The sequence below is a fragment of the Pleurodeles waltl genome, chromosome 12, assembly GCF_031143425.1.
Source record: "Pleurodeles waltl isolate 20211129_DDA chromosome 12, aPleWal1.hap1.20221129, whole genome shotgun sequence".
Taxonomy (NCBI): Eukaryota; Metazoa; Chordata; class Amphibia; order Caudata; family Salamandridae; genus Pleurodeles; species Pleurodeles waltl.
In genome coordinates, this window is record NC_090451.1 from 433,221,884 (window position 1) to 433,241,665 (window position 19,782).

General features: G+C 42.4%; 1 protein-coding gene across 1 annotated transcript in view; it reads left to right on the top strand.

The window, feature by feature from the left end:
• BCO1 (beta-carotene oxygenase 1) overlaps positions 1-19,782 on the top strand; it is a 127,809-nt gene that overhangs the window by 36,103 nt on the left and 71,924 nt on the right. The window contains exons 4-5 of the mRNA XM_069216940.1: positions 5,137-5,284; positions 11,533-11,680. Coding sequence (XP_069073041.1) covers positions 5,137-5,284; positions 11,533-11,680 — 296 coding nt within the window. The remainder of the gene's footprint in view (positions 1-5,136; positions 5,285-11,532; positions 11,681-19,782) is intronic.

Sequence of the window (19,782 nt, forward strand, 5' to 3'; positions counted from 1 at the left end):
GTTCAGGGAGTAAGAGAGAGGATTTCAGACAGCACCCATTTAAACAATATTGATGGATTAGTACCTCACTCGGGATCAAAGCCTCTATCCCTGATTAGCTGGAATATTACGGGGCTCCGATCTAAAATAAACAATCCGGATTGGGTGAGTTTTATATCATCCTTTGACATAATTTGTCTACAGGAAACTTGGTCTCAGGATAAGTTCTTTTTGGATGGGTACACAACTCTCTAACAGCCGGCAGAAACTTCTACAATGGGAAGAGCACGTGGTGGTCTTTTAATGTTCATATCTTTACGTCTACCATCTCTGAAGGCTTCCTTAATTTGGTCTTCCCCTTATTTAATGATTGTTCTATTATCTATTAGGGGGTGTAAAGGTATTCTGATCTTACATTTATTTAATAATGTCCCACGCGGGCTCATTAACACTAGAGGACGCCGTGGACTTCATTGATTCCTCTATTAAACTGCAGGATGAAGATTAAGTAGTCTTATGGGTCAGCGATTTTAATACCTCTCTATGCTGTCAGGAAAGCCCAGAACTGTGTGCTATTACCACTGAAGGTAGAGAATCGTTAATTCATTTTACCCACTCACCCGAAGGAGAAGCTCTGAACTCCTTCTTATGTAATTTTGATCTGGTTCATGTTAGGGAGAAAATGGCACTAGAATCCCTAAACGTTCCAACGTTTACAGGGAATGTGAAGGGGAGCATCATTGATTTTATTCTTATCGGCTCCTCAGATTATCATTTAATCCGTGATTTTAAGATACTCCCACATTGTGCCAGCGACCATAGCCCTCTGTGTATTAACTTAGACTTAACTATAGACCAGGGATCAGGGTTTGAGAAGAAATACTACTTTTCTCGTAAACTCTGGTTTACGTCTGAAGTGGGATAAAATAAATCCAAAGATTTTCAATCAAGAAATCATAAGATCTAGGTTTGACTTCATTAATATATGTTTATCGCAGCAGCTTGATCATGAACATATTGTTCAAGAATTTGAAATTCTAAGTAATGCCATTTCGCATGCCCTGGTGGTGGACAGGCCTACTATGGGCCTGCCCGGCCATAAATGGTTTGACTCCGCATGTTCTATTGCTCACAAAAAACTAAAAGATACCCTTAAATCAGTTTCTTCTTCCGGTCATTTAATTAAATCTGTCAGGGCCGAGTATAAGGCCACCTTGGAAAAAAGGAAATTGGAGATAAGGTCTAAGGCATGGGAAGAGCTCCAGGCTGCGTCCAACCTGAAGGATTCCTCAAAGTTCTGAAAGGTGGTCAATCATTCCTATTTTATGGATAGTAATACTAAGGTTGATGATTGTTTTATTGTTGAAGAAGTGTGGTTGAACCACTTTAGGAAAGTATTTGATCCAGACAATGATCTCCAGACCAGGGAGGTTAACATCATTAATCAGACTCATATAGATCCCAATATAAATACCTTAGATATTTCTTTTGACCTACAAGAGATCCTTGGAGCTATAAATCTCTCAAAACAAGGGACCTTGACGGTGTCCCTATTGACATTTTTAAATCCATGCCCAATCTTTGGGGCCCTCTAGTAACAAACGTGTTAAGAAATGTTGTTAAAACTAATATTCCCCCTTCTTGGAAACTGGCAATTAATATCCCTATTTTTAAAAAGGGCAATAGGCAAGACCCTTCCTGCTGCAGACCTATATCTTTGATTGATTCCACAGCTAAGATTTTGGGTAGCGTGATTTTATCTTGCCTGGAGGATTGGGTGCTACAGACACAGATTTTGTCTCCAATTCAATTTGGTTTTCGACCCGGTTTGGGCACAGTCGAGCAAGTATTAAACCTGCATCTCATTCTTAACAAATATGTTATTGCCAAAAGGGAGCCAATTCATATGGCTTTTATTGATCTATCTAGCGCCTTTGATTTGGTAAACAGGAAGAAGTTGTGGCAAATCATGGAAACTCTGGGATGCGATGTGACTCTATTGGATCTCATAAAGCGCCTTCATATGGATCTAAAGGTGTCTGTTCAGTATGGCACATCTGGACAGAGAACTGCTCCCATTCCCTCTTTTAGGGGAGTGCGACAGGGATGCATCCTGGCCCCCTTTCTTTTTTTGATATATATTAATGGGCTTTATGATTTTTTGACAAAATACGGGAAGGATGTGCCAAAGATGGGCCAGAGATTGCTCCCAGTCTTACTATATGCAGACGACGCTGTACTTATTGCACGCACTGCTAATGGTTTACAAGGCCTGCTGGATCTTTTTCTGGACTTCATGTTGGACTTAGATTTAAAAGTTAATTATTCAAAGACATTTGTTATGACATGTGGCCCCCGAAATACAAAATCTAAAACTTTTACCATGGGGGGCAATATCATAAATAAGGTGAGGGACTTCTGTTATCTAGGTATGCATATAACTTCTTCTATGCTCTGGAACACTCACCTTAAATTTAAGACTCAGCAAATGTCAAGGAACCCTGAAGCGATTTTTCGTTTTACCCGTAAACTGGGCCACAGACCGTCTTCTCAGATTATGACACTATATAACTCCAAGTGTGTCTCTGCAGCCCTATATGGGGCCGGAGTCTGGGGCTACATTAAAATTCCCACTCTCCAATGTACTGAGAATAAATGTATGTGCAGACTATTGATGGTACCTAAGTGTATAGCAAACATCATTATCCACGAGGAAGTGGGCCAATGCTTTTTAGAGGACACGGTTTCTATTGCCCCCCTTCTGCTGTGGTTTAAATGTTGGACTAACCCAGCGGCTAGTCTTGTGCAGGAATGTATTACTGAATGCACACAGTTGGCTAACTCGAACAGGATTCCCTGGCTTTCGTACCTGCGATCATCTTTTGACAAGTTGGGGCTTAGGTATATGTATGAAGAACCGCAAACGCTAACCAAATCTGCAAAGCCCCTGTTGAAAGCATGTCACTCTGAGCATACTTTGCACATAAGACTCCATAGCTGTTTCAACTTGTAATCTTTAGATTCCTATATTCAGATTGTTACGGCCTAACATATTGAACCTTATTTGACCTGGTTTGCATGCCCAAAAATATTTTCTCTTTTAATTTTCTTTAGACTAAATTTGATTCATTTTAAGATGGCCTTTCCTAAGCGGTTTATTTGGCAAAAAGATCTACCACCCTGCCCTTGCAATGCCAGATCAAAACAAAGCACTTCTAATTTCTTTCTCTTTTGCTCTCTTTATGCCTCCCCTAGAAATACTTTTATCTTACCCATTTTACGCACTCTAAGACCAATCCATTATAAGGAAGTTTTGATATATTTTCAGAAATTACCAAATGACAACATTTGTTATCAGGTTTTAAATTTTATTAGATCATCTTTTGCTATTAGGAATCGGTATTAATATCCTGTAATTTATTAATTTTTATTTCATGTTGATTTTAAAATCCATTTTTTATGCCTAAAATTGTATACCTTATATATGTGGTTTAGTATAGCTTTTATTTCAGAGGAAGTCAATTTTACCCTTTTATATATTTTAAGGTATTTAAACAGTTTTTTCAATTTTAGTACTATATTGCACGAAACTAGTAATCGTTTTGACAAGAATATTGGGATTTTTGTGAAAGAGGAATTTGGATAAGATTATTCTGTTATCCTTTTCTTTGGTAACATATGTAAGATGTGTTCCCACTTTTTCTGTTTGTACTTTTGGAATTTTTATCTTAATTTTTACTTTTATGGCAACTGCCGAATAAAGTTCTTTGACTGACAACAAACATATGAATAGGAGGAGGATGCCAAATTATTACAGAATGCTGATCCTGCAGAAGCATTTTGAAAAATGGACACAGCGCTAGTAATTGCTCATTAAAATGTTTGTACACAATAATATTCAATTCAGTTACAAAAAAATAAAATAATATTGAAATAAAATACCTAATATTGATATTCATATTCTCAATTCTACACAACTGCAATAGTGCACTTGTTTTCAAGTGTTTTTATTAAGTCTGCCCTATTGAATCCTAAGCCGTCTAAAATTCATTGCACAATGAATCAGTATCGCGCTGTTGTGCAAACAGTGCAATCCACAGTAAAGTAACTTCCAAATTAAGCTAACATGTTAATGTGGTGTCTGAATAAGAGAATCATAGGCTGATTTTGAAAAATACTGCACTATCCAACACACCTGACAAGCAGGATAGGTTTGACGTCAGCATGCATGTACCTCAGGTTTATGGATTATTTCACTTGCAGTTAAAATAAGATTTTTCCATTATCTTCATCACCAACATACACTTTTGTATGAACATCCTTTGTTCAAGATTGTGAGTTAGCTAACAGAACCTGTCCTTCCTGACTCAAGTTGCCTATTACATAAATAATTATAGATGGACACAGTGAATTACGAGGATGTTATTAACCAACATATTCTGAGTGATATCAAATAGACAAGATTGAAGCTGAACTTTTCTATGATGTCACTCAAAACCCCAAGGTGAAAAACATCCCTGTAATTCACTTTTTACCCAGCTTTAATTTTATGTTATATATGGCCCCCAAAATCATCTATCCTTGCTTTCAGCTGCTGCACCGGCGTAGAGAAGTAATGGTGTAGCCATACATAATATGGTCTCTCCTGCCTGACCCAAATATGAAAAAAACATCCCATACCTGCCATCCTTAAATAACCTCCACCACCAAACCTGCCTTCCCTCTCCTGCAGCTTTGCTTTCTGCTTTCAATCAAAGCAAGCAAGGAGTGCTGTGCTGACAGGCTCTCAGAGAGCCCTGTCAGCCTGGCCAGAAAGGCCTTATGACATAGCAGCAGCAGGTAACAAGTTTCTTATCAACTGTTGCTATATCACAGCAGTGACTCACTAGATTTAATATCTGGTGTAAATGATAGAGGCTTCCTATGGAAGGCACATATAACAAAGTAATTGGAAACATGGTTTGATACATGGATTCCAGAATCATATGTATTAAAATGACACACAGCCCACATAAACCCACTGAGATCTGCCCACTTTTATGTGTATTTATTTAATCTTCTTTTCTATTGCAAGGGTCTATTCCAGAGACGTCTGAGCCCCTTTCTATAGTGTGGAGAAAAGCATTACCTAACAGTTTGTTATCTGTTTCCTTTTAGGGCTGCAACTTACTTATCAAATGTCATCCCTGACTTCACCGACAACTGCTTAATCAATATCATAAGATGCGGTGAAGATGTCTACGCTGTTACAGAGACAAACTATATACGGAAGATAGATCCACACACACTAGAGACGCTGGAGAAGGTACACCACTTCCTTTCTATGCACTGTTAGGAACCATTCTTGCCTTTGCTGTGCAAAAAGTGATTTCATGCTTGTTCACAGCATTCCATGTGAGTGTCTACTGTAAGGTGTGCAACGGATAAAGGGCTGATGATGTACTTAAATATGAATTATAAGCTATGTAGAGAAAAAGTGTCACACAAAACAAAGACACCTTTTACTTTGGGCAGAGGTGTCCCAAGGAGAGGATATTTTTCAATATCCATTGCTATACTATGTGAAAAGTGGATTATTGGTTGTTGATTGCGAAACCTCACCAAGCAATAATGTCACTAATCTGTATCAGGTCCAATTAGGTTTCTTTAACATAAACCTTAGCTCAGTCCTGGGTAGCTGTAGCACAGAGCAGTCAGGCTTAACTCAAACGAAAACAAGTGTAAAACATTTACCAATCCCAGAATACAAGTAAGAAAAACAACACAATAAAAACCTCTCTCCAGTTATAAAAATCATATGTATTCGATTAGAAACCAAAATAGAAAAAATAAGATGACAGGAACAAGAGTAATGCTTTTAAAAACTTTTCAGGCTGTTAGGGGTGACAACTGCTGCAGTTGATCAGAAACTGCTACTAGAAGTTTGGGCCAAGAAAGTGGTGACTTTATAAAGTAGCCATTGAATTAAAAGTTACATTAAATCCAACTTCAGCATTAAGACAGATTTACTGTAACAATTAATTTGATACCTTGGCAGAGGTTTAGCTTGGGCAGTTAGATTGCTGGGGGGGCAGCTTCCGATTTCCCAACAATCATGCTGGTATATAATATTAAAATAAATTATACTGCAAGCATGGTGCTCGAGAGGGGCTTAAGGGGTAGTGGAAAGGGAGCGGAATGTGGATTTGTGGGGGCTGTAAGTGAGTGAAAGCACATTCTTTTGTGAAATAACCAACATTTTTGACGTTTTTCCAAACAGAGAGAGGGAGCAAGTGTGGGTGTGCGTTTTTGTCTGTGTCTCTAAAAATGACTTGTGAAATTCAGCAGGCACCTCAGCATACCCGACTGAAAGCACACACTCCCAACTATTTATCAAAAATACATTTATTAGGGGGGTGTAATACCCCGAAAACCCCCTCTGAAGCTATGCCCTGCATCTTGGAGTACTAGGTTTGTTGGTCTCAGATTGAAGTTAGCACTTAGTGCATGGGCTAGTGAAACTCAATGTAAGCCAGTGGGGCCACCGAGTTTGTTACAGTGAAAACGAGGACACGTAACGTTAAATTTGACATCTCCCTCTTCTTAATATCTGGGACCCTACCTTATGGGTTACTAAGGCCTGCCTTAGGGGTGATTTAAAAATATGAAAAAGGAAGTTCTAGACATGGCAAAGGTCATGTCAACTTGGCACTTTACAAGCTGGCCGAAGAGGCTGCAATGGCAAACCTAGAGCCTTGTTTTCACTCTGTCACAAATGTGGTGGCAAAACAAAGGCTGTTGTCTACTGGTGACATTTAAACTTTGTACCATATACTAGGGACTTATAGTTAAAGTAAAAATGCCAATCAGGGATTAGCCAATAGCACATACATTTTGTGGTGTCAGAGCACATGCACTGGAGCCTGGTCAGCAGTGCCTTTTGCACTTCAGAGTCGAAAATCCAGCAGCATCAGTCAAACATTAGGAGGTGATCATGCAAAAATATCAATTTCCTTAAAATCACAATATAGCAGTGGTTCCCGACCTGTGGTCTGTGTTCCACAGGGGTCTGTGACACATTCTGGGGGAAGGGGTCTGCAGGCATGTCAGGGCCTGGGTCGGCAGGAAGGCACGCTGGGGCCGCTCAAAATAAACACTTGAGTGTTTTAATATTTGTTACTTTGTTTCTTTAGCAGTTTTAAAAGCACTGCGAAGTTCCTTGTATATCCAGCAGTTTTCAGGTAAATATAAAAGTATCAAGATATCTTTGGGGATTAAAGTACCTGCCGGAGAGTGATGGGAGTTTTGTCATATACCACCGCTCCCCACCTATTTATCTTTTATACTATAGGTGCATTTCTATTGTCCGGTTTAATTAGCCAGGCCAGACTGTGGACAGCTTCGTCTGTCTCACAGTGAGGCCTTGCCATGTAGCTTAAATAATTGAGGCACCTCAATTTCGCTACTATTTTTAAATATCTTTCCCTCTCTTCCCAAAGTAGATGTTGTCTAATACGATCTGAAATTACCTCTAGCACATGTTTGAATATATACTCTTGTTCAATTCAGGTAACTCCTTTTCCATAGATTTCTGACCCCCATCCACTTCCCAATGTAATGATCCCTAATCACAATATTAAATGCCCCCCATTCTGCTAATGGATTACATGTTGTTCCCTGGTTCTCTCTGAATTGATTTCATAGTGTTTCACTCAGTGATTCTCCTATTGCTCTATTCTCTTTTGCTTAAGGATCTTACTGTATGATTGAAAAGAATCTCATTGCATAGTATTTTATGATCTTATTAGATATCCTCAAACGATATTACTGATTTTTTTCAAAGGTTCCCCAAAATGTTGTCTAAGGAACTCTCTCAATGTTGCCTAAGGATCTTGCTGATTGTTTTCCAAATAACACACTGAATGGTATCTGTCCAAGGATCTTTCTAAGTGGTGTCTATGAGTTACTGAAAATCGACTAAGGAACACTCTGCAATGCTTTCTAAAGACCGTTCTGAAAGTTCTCAATGAACTTTCTGAATGGTGTCTATGAATCTTAATGAATGTTGTTTAAGGATTACCTTGCCAGTAACATGTCCTGCTTTGAATGACAGAATCAAATACTTCATTTTTCAACACTGAACCTACTTATACTGTGTTCTTTGTGTTCTTTTAAAAGCCTTTTATTTAATGGTTTCACCAAAAAGAAATGGTGGGTCTGAGAATGCAAAATTCTCATGAAAAACGTGGCCATTTGGCACAGCCATCACAGCTTGGCCGGCTAGTAGTGTTAGTCTAGTCCTTGTGTTTTAGATACAGCAGTGAATACCACTCATCCATATCCATAGATTGTCTTAACATGATCCATAGTGGGAAATATACCTTGAGATTGCTAGTTTTTTTTTAAGTTCACAACATCAGCAAGATATACATACATATGTTGGCAGGTGCAGAGTTACTGTAGGTGTTCAGGTATTGAAGTCCAATGTTGTACATGTGTTGTGGTTTATTTATGCAACTGTGATTTCACTATAGATGTGAGGTTTAGAACTTCTATGTTGAAGACATTTGTGCAGTTGCAGTGTAGTTGTTGTACAATTACACAAAGTTTTGTAGTTATGTAGCCGTGGAGGTGAAGAGATGTGATGTTGTAATTGTGCAATTTTATAGGGGTAGTTTTGTTATGAAGTTGTAATATTTTGGTGGTGATTCTGTAGATGGTGCTTTCTGCATATAGAAGACACATTAGAGAGAGTAGAACTTGGACAACAGCAAGGCCTCCATTACAAGAGTCCTGGAATTGTAGTCCGAAGGGAATACAGTTTCTTGCCATTCTAACATACCTTGTGGCACAAGACCTAGAATTACCAGGTCTGCAAACATGAGGTCTGGAGACACTTGACCTGAATTTTAGAGAAGAGTTTTAGAGCTACAGGCAACTGCTACGTCTGGTCTTGGCCCTCACTCTAAAGGTAGCTTGATGGGAGCAATACATGATCTCCCATCACCTGCTCTTGTTTTCCCTCCTACCAACATCACAGCCATTAAAATACTACCCCAACACATGTAGCACCTTGTCTACAGAGGCGGGTTGCAAATGTATGCAGATTTGGACCCGTTATTTCACCTATACAAGAGAAAAATTTAGAATTTGAATAGTGTATGATGAGGTCTACATGTTATTCCCCATTCTTGGGGATATCAATTGTAATCTCTGGAGTTAGGTTCAAGGATAACACCCAGAATTAAAGATTCTTACCCTCCGGTATCCCCGCACCTTATTCTTGTTACCTCATAATGGGTCCTTTTGGACCTGGCCGTTTTTGAAGGGTTATCCCCAAACATTTTGCCTTCTTCCTCCTATTTTTTCTGACCTGTTTTTGTTGATTTTAGGGCTCTGGGCAATTGAAGATTTCCAGACATTCAATCTTCGCACACTGGTGTGTGCCGTGTATGTTATGTTGTGTCTCACGTATAGTGACGGAAATACAGATAGGTACATGTAAAGCGCTTAAAATGTAGTCAGTTATTGAAACGTGGAGACTCCATTTTACAAAATATGAAAATAACCGTTGCACCTAATTGGAATTTTGTTGAACAATTCTAAAGAAATGGTTGCATTCTTTTGGCTAAGATGCACTTATGAACAAGAATAAGCCCTGAGGAAGTCCTGTAATGGGATGAAACACGTGTTGGATGAACTCTACAATAATTGGCTTAAAATTTGCAAAGATTGAATGGCTGGAACTCTTCAATTATTGTTTAACAAAAACATTATACGAGCTGTTAGCTTGTTCCTAATTGTTTGCAATTAAGTAAACTTATGAAACTAGAAAATATGAATTTGAATATTTATGAGTATTTTTGTAAATGAAATTAGTAAAGAAAAGGAACAAAATGATATACATACTGATGTCTATGTATTGATATGTTTTACTAATCTCTATGTGAAATCTGAGTAGCTAATTGAATTACTCATATGGTTATACTAAATATCAGTCTAATAACTTGATGCATAACAATTGAGTCTTAGTGTGCTCCACTATCATTTTGCTTTGTTATTAACTGGTTTGGGCATCCAATTCCAGTCTACACATTGTGGCAACAGATGTGGTATAGTGTGTGAGCACCACAAATGTGCATAAATGATTTGAGAAAATTGGAGGGATGTGTAGCTAAATGAAGTCATTGTTGCCTTGAGTCGTTTCACATCAAATAACTTCACCTGCCAGCACCTGTGCTCTCTTGCTGAGAGTCCTGACTTGCCAAGTAGTGCCAAATCTAGTTCCTGTGCCCTTGGGAGTGTGTTCTAGTGCAACAAGGAAGAAACTAGCGTATCGAATTCCAGAACAACTTTGGAACTGGCACCAATTGTTCACCCTGCGCCACTGCCTGCACTAAAGCCGTAGTCCCTGCTGAGAGCAATGACCTTGATCTACAATGCAGGCCCAGCGCTGCCGCAGTGCCTCCAAAGTCCTGCTACAGTGTGAGTCTAGAGTGCCATGCCACTGATGTCCACGGTACCCGACGTTGACTCCACCGCAGCACTTGTGGCCCCGTGACGTGGTTGAGACACCACAAAGGCGACACCTCCCATCTTGATCTGCTAGATTCATTGACCCGGCCTTGTTGTAAGGAACTGACGCCTGGCCACTGAAGCCACATTACCTCCACTGTAACCGTAAGAAACCTATGCCTCACTTCCCCTGCCTAGTAGTAAACAACTGACGCCTCACCTCCCCAGCAGCAGTAAGGAACCAATGCCTCCCTGGCTCCAGCAACGCCTCACCCCCAACTCCATGCAACGTCTTTATTTCCTCATTGTTTTCCAAGGTACTGTGCCTGGGGTCTGTGGGACTCCGTGACTGGTCTGCACTCCCTCTCAAGTGGCATCGGACCATTGGGAACAACTTTGTCAAGACTATGTGATAGCTCCAGTCGGAGCTATTGTGTTTCTAAATGCTTAGTAAGATTTAATCTTTGAAAATTCATAACTTTATTTGTGTATGTTAGATGGTTGTCATTTTGGTCTTGTATTACTCAGATAAATGTTGGCTATTTTCTACACTGGTGTGGAGTACTTTTGTGGTGTTTTTACTGTGTTACTGTGTGTGGGTATACAAAGACTTTACACATTGCCTCTGAGATGAGCCTGACTGTTCGTGCTAAGCTACTAAGGGGATGAACAGGGGTTATCTTAGCTGTGTGACTCCCTTACCCTGACTAGAGTGGGGGTCCCTACTTGGACAGGGTGCAAACAACTTCTAACTAGAGACCCCATTGCTAACAAGGCCCAAGTGTCTTCAGCTGATGACTGGCTCCCTTGCACTCTTTATTTCTAAAGCAAATCTGTGGTTATGGAGAAAGGACAAAGCAACTGTACTTAGTTTACACATGGCAAGGGAGGAGGATTACTTCTTCTGCCCCCCCGTAGGCATCATTACAGATTTTGTTTTAAATGGCACTAAAGCATAATTATGACTTCACCTAAATGAGGCACTGTTAATTGTAAAATATTTGGTGGCACAAAATTAAAACAGTCTCACCATAACATATGTCATGTGCTTTTCTACAGGTAAACTACACAAAGTATGTCGCTGTAAACTTGGCAACATCCCACCCTCATTACGACAGTGCTCAGAATACAATCAACATGGGCACATCCATAGGCGAAAAGGGGAAAACGAAATACATAATTTTTAAAATTCCTGCAGTAAACCCAGGTAAGTAAAAAAAAAATGTAACTTCACATAAATGTATGTGCAAATGTCCAACTCGAGGTTACCATGTATAAATTTGTTTGAGGGACAGAACCCTTGACCACCTGACACTTTTACATATTACTGTGCCAGAAGCGTGATGCCTGACTCTAAAATGGCATCATGTCTCAGGTCTTCAAGTGTACAGGCTGTTTATTTTTATTATAGACAATAGGCAGCAGGCTTTGCCTCAATCACTGCTCAATGCATGTAAAAAAACGTACTTAGTACAACAGGAGAGACAAAATCCTCAAATGTTTTCCAAGAGCTGGGAAAATTCGCATAGCATGGTTCTGTCGCCATAAAACGAAAACAAATCTTCCTGAGTAGCCGGGGGTTTCCTTCCATGACCCTGGGGAAATTTTTGCACTTGTGCTGTCAGCAACCACTGTACGGTCCAAGGTGGGCAAGGGCAACACACATACTCACAAATGCTACCGAACAAGGGGACAGAAGGCCCATCAAGCATAATGGGGGGTTTCTAACGTCACTTGCACTGCGGTTCCGCCATGTGGTTTTCCTAACAGCGGAACCAGTTGTGTTTCTGCCATCAGGAACACTGAACATCCCGTACCACTAGTTGAGACAAGGGATTTGAGAAGTTGGCGAACAGTATGGATTCCAGTTTTTGGCAGCAATACTGCTACAGCCAACCTCTAAATCAGAGTACGATACTAATTTATTATCTGGAATTTATAATAAAAGGCACTAATCTCTGCTACTAACCCACCAAAAGAATGCAAAGGATTTGACACAAATCCTTCGGGACCGAGGTCACTCGAAGGAGCTTTCAGTTCATTCGCTCTTTGATAAAAATGTATTATTGACTCAGGAAGGTATCTGTTTATTATGTGATTGCATGCACCAAAGTGAAGGAATCTATGTAGGAACAAACCTAGGTTTTTGGCAGAACCTTTCAACATTGTATCCGCTACATGGAGTGTAGTCGAGAAGTAGGTCCTTAGTGGGAAACATGTATTTATTTAAACAACATTTAGTTATCGTTTGCAAATAAACATTTAGTGAATTAGGCTTTCAAGAACTATCAAACCTTATCTGGAATACGGGGTCCACCTCATAGCTTTAATGTGAATGTGTTCCACGGTGTTGGTGAGCTGTAGTAAGCATGCTCATTGGCTCTGCAGTGCTTACCCCCTTGCACCTCTGTGACAACAAAGTGATGTTGCGCATGCTGAATTCCGTGGCAAAACACAAGGATAAATTACCTCCATATTATGATATTTTCCTCCAGAATTACTTGTGTTACTACCTGCTGCAGTGATTTTCAGGCTTCACACCACACCGTGGGCACAATGTAATAAGAAATTATGTAATGTATTTATTCATTTATTTAATGTTTTTATTACATGGTCAGGCCATAAGAGAATGCAACAAGCAACTAAAGTGTCAAAAAATGGAGGGCAGAGAAGGAAGGATGGTTTAGAGTCATTCGGGAGAGAGGAAGGGGTGAGTCTTTGGATACCTTTGGAAGAATCTGATGTGATCACTGTGGAGATGCAGTTATACTTCCAGAGAAGAGCAGATGGGGTCAATTGGCCTCACCTTGCATCTCAGAGAGTCTAATCCCACCTCTGGCACTTAACCAGTCACAAGCTGTCACAAATCACAATTGTATGGACAAGTGTTAGGTTTGGCCCATGATGTTTGCTCCGTTTGCTTCTTTCATAAGAGAAAGTGAGACAAAAAGAAGGCATAAGAGAGAGTGCATGTGTCCTCTGTGCAGGTATGTTCACAATTTCCCCATCACATCCTGGGTCCTATTGCATAGGTGTGACATGTGCAGACAGGGAAAGTGCACCCTGTCATGAAGAATGCACTGCCTTCTGGGCAGCCGTAAACTCATGCAGCCCTGGAGGCAGCGCATTCAAGTTAAATACGGAGCTGCTGCTTCAAAGGTGCTCTGTGTTTAACTGTGGAGGCGGCAACCTGCCTGCACTTTTAAGAGGGCTCAGATAGCCCTTTGTAAGAAATTGGTTTCTTAAGCAGCAACCACAATTCTTTTCAGGGTGAAGTCATCAGCAAACCCTAATTTAACCTGTCTTTAACCCTCTGGTAGCTTGGCACAGAGCAATCAGGCTTAACCCAGAGGCCTTGTATAAAGTATTTGTGCTATACTTCAAACAGTAACACAGTGACAACACACCACAAAGGAAGCCCACAAAAGGATTACAAAAATAGAAGATATTTTAATAAATAAACAACATCAACATTGCAAAAATCCAATCAGTAGAACCGGAAATATTTGATTTGAAAGATTTTAGTAAAAATAGCACCAAAAAGGCATAAAGTGCCAACTACGGGCACCCGCGGTCGCGCAGGACCGGGACAAAGTCACAAATTCAGGCCAGGTGAGATGGAGCACAGGCCAGCTACGAGGACCTGGTTAATCACGCTGAACAAATTCACTTCTCATTTTCGGACCGTTGCATGGATCCGTGTCAAAGATGCGTCACGCAGCTAAATCAATGCCTAGGTTCTGAGATGTGGCAAGGCTGCAGCACAAGGTCCTTTTGTGTTGTTGTCAAAGATTCTATTGATTAGGGTTTGAATTGAAAAGTCCACAGTCAGGGATGCATTGTGCAGTGGGGGAGATGCGTCAGTTCCAAGGAGCTGCGAGGCTGGGATGCGGCTAACATCAACAAGAGATGTGAGGTCCTGTGCCAAGTATGCGTCACGTAGCAGCGGTTCTAAATGTGATGCAGGCTGTGATGCAAGGCTTTGTAAGGGGTCTAAACCTCGCAGCAGTGGAGATGCGCTTGTCCTGCTCTGGTTTGATACGTCAGTTCCATTGGGTCCACAGAGGCTGGCTAAGCACCTTAACCTGGACGGCACCACTTGGCAGGGTAGATTCACAGAGTCTAGGCACAAAGTTGTTGGATGCTTGTTATGTCCCTGAGACTTCAGATCAGCAGGCCAGCCAACTAGCCGTTGGGAGTCATTTGGGTTCTGAATTCAAGAGCTGTAGTTCCAGTCCATCTCACTCAGGCAAGAGGGCAGCAGGTCAGCACAGTAAAGCAGCAGCACAGCAGGGCAGTAGTCTAGCAGAGTACACCCCAGCAGAATGGCAGCCCTTCAGCAGCACAGCAGTCCTTCTTCCTCACAGAGTATCCACTTGTCCAGAAGTGTACTGATGCAGTGGTGTCTGAGGTCTAGAATGTATATCCAGCTGAAGCTTCTAGGGGTTTCCCTTTGAAGTCTCTAGGCATCCTGTCTTCCCTGTCCAGACTAATTCCAGGGGGTATACTGCCCTGTGTGTGGAGGCAGGGCATAGCCTATTCCGACACAAAGTGGGGCTGTGCCCAGTTCCTCTCTCCCATCCTGCCAGTGATGGCCCATCCAGGCACACCTAAGCTCCCATTGTGTTTGGCTGTCTAGGAGGAATACGCAAAGCCCAACTGCCAGCTACACACAGTCATGTGACCAGAGACAGGCTACAGGCACTAACTGGTTAAGGCAGGAAAATGCCAACTTCCGAGAAGTAGCATTTATCAAAATTGTACTTTGAAATCCAACTTAATCCTAAATTAGGATTTTAAACTAGGATTCCAGAGACACCAACCCTGAACTGGTTACCTATTCCCATTTTTAAATTGTAATTATAAAATGTAATAAGGTAGCTCCAATGTTATCCTATGTGAGAGGTGGGCCTTGCAGTAGTGAAAAAAGAATTTAAGAGTTTTTTTTACTACAAGGACATGTTAAACTTAAAAGCATGTCTTACCTTTTCAATATGTTGCACCCTGCCTTTTGGGCTGTCTAGGGCCTTCCATAGGAGTGATCTATATGTATCAAAAAGGAAGGTTTGGGCCTGGCATTAGGTTTATTTTGCCAGGTCAAAATGTCAGTTTCAGGTGCCCACACAGGCTGCAATGTTAGGCCCGTGATATGTATAAAGGGTTAGTTGAGTGAATGGCACAATCAGTGCTGCAGACCCACTATCAGCATGCAATCTAGCGGCCTTGCGCACAAGTAGTGCCCCTTTACAAGGGACTTATAAGTAAATTAAATGTGCCAGTTGAGTATCAGCTAATGTTATCATGCTTAGAGGAGAGATGAAAAGCACTTTAGCATTGGTTAGCAGTAGTGCAGTACAGAGAGTACTAAGGCCAGCAAAAATGAGATTAAAAAATGGAGGAAGAAGGCGAAAAGTTGTGGTGTAGACCCCTGTAAGGCTGATGGGTCTAACACCCTTGCAAAAGGGTGCAGTGAATGACTGCACCCTCCTACAAAGAGATGTCTGGGGGTCCATAGGACCCTCTTGCACCCCTCCAGAGGGCTGCCACCTTTTTGTTGCACACTTTCAGTGCGCCTTCTGATAGCTGTTTTCCTTTGCACCTGTGTCCATAATACGGCGCAAGCACAGAGCTAAAGGTGTTCTCTGGCCCTCATACAAATATGGGAATACCTCTTGAGATAGCGCTGGCGCACATCTGCACCAGAGCTATCTGTATTACAGAAAGAGCTGCACAAGCATTTGGGACCATTCTGTAATTCATAGTGCCCCAGGGGCCCACAAAGTTGGCGCACATGCCCGTTTTGCCCCAGGGACACTTTCCATAATACAGCCCTTGGTGTTTTTAACCTGGTTTCAACTGGATTTCACACACATTGCTGCTCTACAAAGAGCACCTAAAATTTGGGAGGCACAACCTATAAATCCAGTGTTTTCTGTAAAGGGCTCTGCTGCCCCTTGGAGTTCAGCTCATGTTAATGCAAGTACCTAAAATACAAATGAGTCCTTGCTTCAACCCACTTAAAGGTCAACATGCGCATTATAACAAGTAGAGACAATTCAAAAATACCAAAGAAGAACACAACGATTTCAGTCAAACTGATTCTTGTGACTAGAAGGGTGTTAGAAATGGGGTTTCTGATTGGCTAAGGTATGCACCTAAGCCAGGCAGAACCCACCTACTCCAGTCAGGGCAAGGGAGTTACACGTCCAAGATAACCCCTGCTCACCCCCTTGGTAGCTTGGCACGAGCAGTCAGGCCTAACCCGGAGGCAATGTGTAAAGCATTTGCACAACACACACAGCATGCGTGACGCAATATGTACATGACAAAGTAAACCCAACACTGAGCTATTTAAAAATAAACTGTATTGCATAAAACATAATTACACCAAACATTACACGTTAGAAATACCCTGCTACCTTAGCAGTTGTCAGAATGTTACACAAGTTACTAATTCTCTGCAAGAATAAACAGTTGTCACAATGGAACACGTAAGTACTCAGGATTCTGCAACATAAGCAGTAGTCAGAAATCACAATAAAGAGATATATGTACTTGTCATAAACACATCATAAATATCCATAAGATGAACATTAGAGAACATATGGCAAGTCATAAGAAAATAAACATACATCAGCCTAGCATGCCCATAACAGCAACATATAGCCAATATATATCATTAGAAAAATAACCCTGGAGCATACCACCCTCCCAGTGTCCCCAACAGTACCTTATTTTGTAGAGTAAGGCACTCCTATTGCCTGAAAGATCGTGGTGGGGGCCCCCAGCGCTCCTATGCGCTCAGTGGGGGCCACACGTAGTTCCTAGGGGAGAGAGGCAGTCAGCACCCTCTCTGATGTACATAATGGGCCCCTCCTGGGGCCTGTGATCTCTGTGGCCCCCCGGGCCTCCACTGGCCCTACCACCAAAGGGGCAGGCAAGGTAGCCCAACAAAGTAATGGGGGATAAAGGAAGGGGCCTCCGGTGAGGCCTCCATTCTCTGTTTGACCAAGCCCAGGTCGAGCAACCAGTAAGTGGAGCTCGGCGGCTGGGGGACTTCCGATGAGGTTTTCCTTCCCCACTCCGCGAGCAGGTGCCTTTCAGCACCTTCCAAGGGCTTGGGGGGAGCAGAGGGGAACCTCTCCGATGAGGCTTCCCCTCTGTTTACACACGCGGCTGCACCCGACACGATGTGAGAGCCGCTCTGCTGCCTTCCCTCGTCTGCGAGGAAGGCAGCCCACAACCAGGTGCTGACGTGTGCCTCGTGGGTGCTCCTCAAAGCTCGCTTCTCCCGGGGGGCACTTCAGGAGCATGCTCGCTCCTTTCCTTGACTGAGAGGTGCCCTGGGGGTCCCAAGGGCAGCGCAACACTTGCGCTGAAGGCAGGCAGATTCCCGGGTCGCAGCGGTGATCCTTATCGGCACGGGAGCGCTTTTCAAAGCACAAAGGCACTTTTATTCAGCCCGGGCCGCGGTGGTGAATTTTCCCCACAGTGTCTGCATTTAGAAAACGCAGAGGGGCACAGCCAGCGCTCTCCAGGCGCTAAAGGTGAACCCAAGAAGCATTCCTCTGGCTTTGAGAAAGAACAAGGGTCAGGGGCCACAGCACCCTGCCCCTGGAGACAGGAGAAGAAGAGGGAGCACAGGGCTGGCAAACCCAGCTACAGGCCAGCACAAAAGTGGATGCGAGAAGTGGCAGTTCCTCCTAGTGACCAGGCAGGTCACAGGTCAGCAGAACAGCAGCAGTCCAAGGTGGGTCCTGGTGAGTCCTCTCAGCAGCGTCCAGTGTCCAGTTTCAAGAGTGTTCTTCAGTCCCCAAGAATGTCTCCATTGTGGGGAAAATTCCCCTGTACTTATACTAAGTTTGCAGGCTCTTTGTCAATGAGGAGGAGAGTGGGTTTCAACTAGTTACAATTGGCTCTGGGAGTGCCACTTCTCTCCTCCAGCACAGGCTCCAAACATCAGTGGGGGGTAAACAACCCTATTGTGCAAGGCGAGGCACAGCCTTTACAAATGCAGGTGTGCCCCGCCTCTCCCTTCTCTCAGCCCAGGAAGGCTAAACAATATGTAGATGCACCCCTGTGACACCTCCACCCTCCCTGTGTACAGGCTGTCTGAAAAGTATGCACAAAGCCCCAACTGTCAGTCTGCCCAGACGTGGATTGGAGTCAAGCTGCAAAAACACCAGAGTCATAAGCACGGAGAAATGCTCACTTTCTAGAAGTGCTATTTCTGTAATAGTAATAAAAAATACACCTACACCAGTAAGCAGCATTTTTTTTACCAACATTACAACCATACCAAACATGCATACGCTACCCCTGATAAATCAGACAATACCCCTTACACATAAGGCAGGGCATTTCTAATGGAATCCTATAAGAAGGCAGCACTCAGTTAGGCTGTTTGTCACTACCAGGACAGGCCACGCAACCTGGCACATGTCCTGCCTTCTACATACATGGCACCCTGCCCATAGGGTTAGTTAGGGCGTACCTTAGGGGTGACTTACATGTAGTAAAAGGGGAGTTCTGCTCCTGGCAAGCAAATTTAGATGCCAGGTCCCTGTGGCAGAAAACTGCACACAGGTCCTGCGCTAGCAGGCCTGAGATAGGTTTGAAAGGCTACTTCAGTGGGTGGCGCAAGCAGCACTGCAGGTCCACTAGTAGCATTTAATTTACAGGCCCTGGGTATAGGGATACCACTTTACAAGGGACGTATAGGTACATTAAATATACCAATTAGGTATAAGCCAATCATACCAATTTCACAAGGGAGAGCACATGCACTTTAGCACTGGTTAGCAGTGAAAAAGTGCTCAGAGTCATAACGTTAGCCAACAAAGGTCAGAAAAATAAGAAGGCAAAAGGTCTGGGGAATGACCCTGTAAAAGGGCCAGGTCCAACATGACCCCCTACCAGCCTAAAGCCAGAGGAGACCAATCAATACCTTGATGGGCTTCCCTGCTTGGGGCGATAGAACCAGGACCCTGGCCCGCAACTGCAGGGGCATGATCCAGTTCTATGCCAATCTGAACCCAGTTGAATCCCTCTGTCTATGCTCCCCAGACAATCTAAGCTAACCCATGGAGGCGTCCTAGTTGTCTGAGGCCAGAGCCAGGTCCCAGGTCTCTCAAAACCGCAGATTTGTTTGATTGCCCTTGGAAAACATTTAAACAATACATACAACTGAAATCTGTTATGTTGTTAGTGACTTTTACTACAACCTACACCAGTGAAAAAAATGCTTTCACCAACTGAAATCAATTAAGTTATTAGAGACACTTAAATTAGTGAGATTTAAGAGTAACT